Source organism: Panicum virgatum, chromosome 9K (genome assembly GCF_016808335.1).
Source record: "Panicum virgatum strain AP13 chromosome 9K, P.virgatum_v5, whole genome shotgun sequence".
NCBI classification, from domain to species: domain Eukaryota; kingdom Viridiplantae; phylum Streptophyta; class Magnoliopsida; order Poales; family Poaceae; genus Panicum; species Panicum virgatum.
In genome coordinates, this window is record NC_053144.1 from 60720573 (window position 1) to 60725700 (window position 5128).

General features: G+C 42.0%; 1 protein-coding gene across 1 annotated transcript; it reads left to right on the forward strand.

Moving 5' to 3' along the window:
- On the forward strand, nucleotides 1-4526 carry LOC120652992 (phosphomevalonate kinase, peroxisomal-like). Its single transcript, XM_039930977.1, has 10 exons — nucleotides 1-207; nucleotides 328-478; nucleotides 598-695; nucleotides 818-930; nucleotides 1040-1092; nucleotides 1862-2257; nucleotides 2368-2469; nucleotides 3119-3346; nucleotides 3681-3803; nucleotides 3985-4526. Exons 1-10 carry the CDS (start codon nucleotides 200-202, stop codon nucleotides 4249-4251), a joined length of 1539 nt encoding a protein of 512 aa, XP_039786911.1. The 5' UTR covers nucleotides 1-199; the 3' UTR covers nucleotides 4252-4526.
- The last annotated feature ends 602 nt before the right edge of the window (nucleotides 4527-5128 follow it).

Here is a 5128-nt window from a genome sequence, read left to right on the forward strand (position 1 = left end):
CGTGATCCACGTCGCCGTCTCCTCCCTCGATTCCTCCGCACCCGTACGCTTCCGCGGCGCCCAGCCACATCCGTCGCCACCGCGATCGCGAGAGCGTGCCACCGCGCTGCTGGAGGCTGGAGCCCGTCCCCTCTTCACTCCCCGCGAAGCTCCAGCGGAGGCGATCAACTCCCGGCCGGCCGGCGACAATTCCAAGACCATGGAAGTGTGAGTATTCTCTAGCACCGACATCTCACTACTATCCCACTAGTCCGCTACTCAGCTAGATTCCGCATCTATCTCTCTCTGGGCTCCGATCTGACCGCCGCGCGTGCCGCGTCGGCGCAGGGTGGCGTCGGCGCCGGGGAAGGTGCTCATCGCGGGGGGCTACCTCGTGCTGGAGCGCCCCAACGCCGGCCTCGTCCTCAGCACCACCGCCCGGTTCTACGCCGTCGTCCGCCCCCTCCGCGACAGCCTCCCCGCCGACTCCTGGGCCTGGGTGAGCCTTCGTTAACTGCGTTCCTCCCCCTTCTCAGATTTGTCTGTCATTCCGCTGCTGTCAGAAGCCGCAGCGAGTTGCTCCTGCTCCTCACCCTGTGTGTCCTGTACTGATGCTAGGCATGGACGGATGTCAAGGTGGCTTCCCCTCAGCTCTCCCGGGAGGCCACATACAAGCTGTCCCTGAAGAAATCGACGCTGCAATTGACGTCTGTAAGGCGAGTTCCTCGTCATTCTTAACGACTATCAAGGCAAAGTACTCGTGTTTTGTTGAATTGTTGCTGAGACTCAAGTTTGGTGGTAGTGTCATTGACAGTTTAGTTTTAGTGTTGCATTTCAGGGAATCTGCAAACCCTTTTGTGGAGCAGGCCATACAGTTCTCCATAGCAGCCGCTAAAGCCACCATTACTGACACGGAGAGGAAGGATGCTTTAGATAAGCTGCTGTTGCAAGGTGTGAAGCTTCTCTTAGTACCTCTAAAGCAACACACTGGTTACATTATTTGATGTATACTGGAGCGTATCATTTCATTTCCGTAAACTATTTCAACTTGTTCTTGCAGGTCTGAGCATTACGATTCTGGGTTGCAATGACTTCTACTCTTATAGAAAGCAGGTAAATGTTCTTATTTGTATAAGCTTACCTTTTGCAGAACTCTACTATACCCAAAAGCCCAATGCAATTGGTAAATAAAAGAGATAGGCGATGTTAACGTAACCCTTGTAGCTCCTTTTAGCTTTCTAATTTGAACAGTCAGTAAAAAAAATGAACTGTCTAATCTTGAACATACATTTTATGATCTCTACACATTGAACTAAAGTAATAGTATGATTGCCAGAGTCTAATTTAAAATGTAAAGTGTAACTAGCTTTAATTCTGTATTTTCTCCATGTTGATCATACCTTTGTGATAAAAAGTATTACTTTACTTATGACCAAAATTGGGATAGGGGGCTTCTTGCTATAGAGAGGGAAATCAGATGGAGAACTGAAAGTGTGTTGGAATATTTATAAGTGACATATGATGTGCATGCAATGTTTGATTTTTTTTATAAAGTTTGTGTAGATTTTTCTTCTTCTTATGCTTTATGCTTTGTAAAACTAAAGATTCAGTGAAATTTGAAGGATTGGCCAGCTGTAAAATGTCGAATTGATGAACTGGACTACCGGGTGTAATTTGTAAAACATTCAGAAGTTACTCTCCTTGCATTGTTTAATAAACGGCAACATCTGAATTTCATTCTCTTTTACATATTATAAATATATGCGACAGACAATATCAAATTTCCTCATCTGACATAGTTTATGTTTACAAGTAAAGCTCACCCAGAAAACACTATATCATCTGGAAATAATTAGTTTGTTGGTTTCCTTTATTTGTTCAGATTGAAGCACGTGGTCCCCCTCTTACTCCGGAGGTATTGCTTTCATTGCCTCCATTCTCTTCAATTACATTTAACTCAGAAGCTGCTAATGGAACAATGACTGGAGAAAAATGTAAACCTGAAGTAGCCAAAACTGGACTTGGGTCATCGGCTGCCATGACCACGTCAGTTGTTGCAGCTCTTCTTCACTATCTTGGTGCTGTTGACCTTTCATTTCCTGGACAATCTTCCAGTGATGGTGCAACGGAACGAGATCTTAACTTGCTTCATGCTATCGCCCAAAGCGCACATTGTATAGCACAAGGGAAAATTGGAAGTGGTTTTGATGTTAGTGCTGCTGTCTATGGTAGTCAGCGCTACATAAGGTTCTCTCCAGAAATACTTTCCTCAGCTCAGGTAAGAAACTTCAGTGCTAGATAATGTGTAGCTCATCTACTTTGTCAGTAGCATACTAGAATCTCACTACATTTGATGAACTGGTAATTTTTGTACGGCAATATTTACAGGCTACAGGTGGGACTTGCTTGTCGGATGTAGTATCAGATATTGTTACACAAAGGTGGGATCATGAGAATACGCAATTTTCATTGCCTCCTCTGATGACCCTTGTAAGTTGTCATACCTCATGGTTTATGGTCGGGTTTTATGAAATGGCAATCAAATCATTTTACTGGTTATCACCAACCACCAGAACTACTTGTCTTCTACCAGTGATATGTGACAGATTGTTTACTGAATACATGCAATGCTATGATGCCTACAGGCTATAGCCATTAGGCCATGCCTTATGCTGATTGTGACTGCATATGGGATGAGACTTCTGCTATAACTTCTTGTCACATCTGTCGCACATGCACATCATGCTAATATTGATGCCATGCAGATTTGAAAATTGATAAGTTTTAGAAGGTGGATCTGCCACGGCTTTGCTCCCCTTAAAAACTCCTTGAAAGTTCCATCTTTGTTTCCTCACCTGATTTCTATTATAAGTCTTCTGTGGGATGCATTGCACAACAGTACGGGGTTTAAAAAATTGTTGCCTTGCCCTTGCACAATTGATTTCTTAGCCAAAATTCTGAAGCATGCAATTCAAAAATTGTGTTTCTATTCAAAAGATAGAGTAAGAACCATAGGGGAAACCTCTGTTGATGATCCAACAGTGTTTTCCATCATTTTATTTGGTGTTGTTTTTGTTTGTTAATTTGCAAGGATGTCTTCTAAAATTCTAATAGAGTGTTGGGATTTTTTTTTTGCTAGCTCCTTGGCGAACCTGGAACTGGTGGAACTTCTACTCCATCAATGGTTGGATCTGTGAAACGGTGGCAGAAGTCTGACCCTGAGAAATCCAAAGATACATGGAGTAAGCTGGGAATTGCCAATACAGCGCTGGAGAACCAACTGAGAATCTTAAAAAAACTTTCTGAAGAGCAACGGGAGGCATATGAATCTGTAGTGCGGTCCTGTAGTCGTCTTGCATATGGGAAGGTAACTACAATTTTTTTGTTACATACTTATATCTATATCTATTAGATTACACTATCAAATTTCTGAAAACAACCTACATTGTTTGGAATAATAGATTGATAAACAGGGAAATGACACTGTTAGAATAAACCATAATTTCGCAAAAAAGGATGAACCTTAATACTTTTGCCCTTTTGTTTCTCCAGAGCTTTAAAAAACAATTTTTAATCGCCGCCTATCACTTTATTCTGAAATCTATGGGAAAAAGAAAGTAAAAAACTAATCTCTAATGCTTTTTTTTAAAAAAAATCGCGACCATTTTTTAAAACTATATTCTTCTCTTTGTTCTCACCAGTGGACAGAGGTGGCTACTAACCAACATCAAGAAGCAATTGTTAGATCACTGCTGGCTGCAAGGGATGCTTTCCTTGAGATAAGGCGTCATATGCGTGAGATGGGCATAGCAGCCAGTGTTCCAGTAAGACCCCCTCTATGAAACTGCAAGTGTTGTAGTATAGCATGTTCTGAGAAGTATCTTCGGTGCGATGTTTAGCATAATAACAGCAACATGAATCACTACTGGTATGCCAATATTAGTGTAGACAATAGTGTCAATATTGTTATTCAATCTTGTTTGTCCTTTTGCCCTAATTTTGTAGATTGAGCCAGAGTCACAAAGACAACTACTAGATGCCACTATGAATATGGAGGGTGTTCTACTAGCTGGAGTTCCCGGAGCTGGTGGCTTTGATGCAGTTTTTTCAGTGACTTTGGGTGATGCAAGTAATGCTGTAGCATGTGCCTGGAGCTCATATGGCGTTCTGCCACGTCTTGTTCGAGGAGACCACCGGGGTGTTTCACTGGAAGATGCTGATCCAAGGACCAGGGAGGTTTCAGCAGCTGTATCATCCATTCAAATTATTTGATACTACTGTTAATAAATTATGTTTAAGTAAGGTGTAACATTAATATCTCTTCATTGAGAAGTACCCAATTATGCCAAATAAGTGCTGTGCACTTGCAGCAAGATAGCGCATTATTCAAAGGGACTGTCCATGAGTGTAGAAAATAAGAAATGTTAGAGATTTCCATGGATTTGGTAGTGCCTGTAGCAATGGAATGTACAAGACGAAATGTCAAGCTATTTCAATAATTCATACCGTAGACTGTATCGTCCATGGTTTACATGAGACTTCAGCAAGTTTACGACTGTCAATGGTGTAGAATAAGAAATTATGTCCCATCCCGTGGAAGTACATTTAGATTGTACATGATGGAATGTCGATTCTAAGCTACTAATTTTGAACCATCCACATGAATAAGCATGGCTAGTCGTTTTGGTCCTTTGTAACTTGTAAGCCTTTCGTCAGGGAACGAGAAGATCACAAATGTGGAAGGTCCAGGACCGGATGCTTTATTTAATTCAAGTTTGAGCCTTGGAGTTGGAGGAGGTCAGCTTGTAGGCTGAGGCTATGAATTTGGCTTTGGCTTTTGGGAAATGCAGAAGGTCACGGCCGGAATGCCAGGTATTCGCCATTCACCAATCGATAGAACTTCAATTTGTTTGTAAAATATGCATGACTTTTGTTATTGTTGACCCTTGGCTGCATAAATCAGTGGTCCTCAAGAACCATCGTTCTACATGGCACTATGTTGCTAAACAACTAGGCCAAGTTACCACAAAATAAACTCCAAAGTCCAAACCATATTCGTGCACATCAATCAAAAGGTGCATAGTTCGGTAAAAATAAATCTTAGGTAATTCTTTTATACCTTTTGCAATAAAAGGAGTCGATGCTCTGT

Excerpts from the sequence above, each read along its gene's own strand:
- LOC120652992 (XM_039930977.1), top strand. Across the intron at positions 2,258-2,367 it reads AAATACTTTCCTCAGCTCAG|GCTACAGGTGGGACTTGCTT; the intron begins GTAAGAAACTTC and ends CAATATTTACAG. Across the intron at positions 3,804-3,984 it reads GCATAGCAGCCAGTGTTCCA|ATTGAGCCAGAGTCACAAAG; the intron begins GTAAGACCCCCT and ends CTAATTTTGTAG.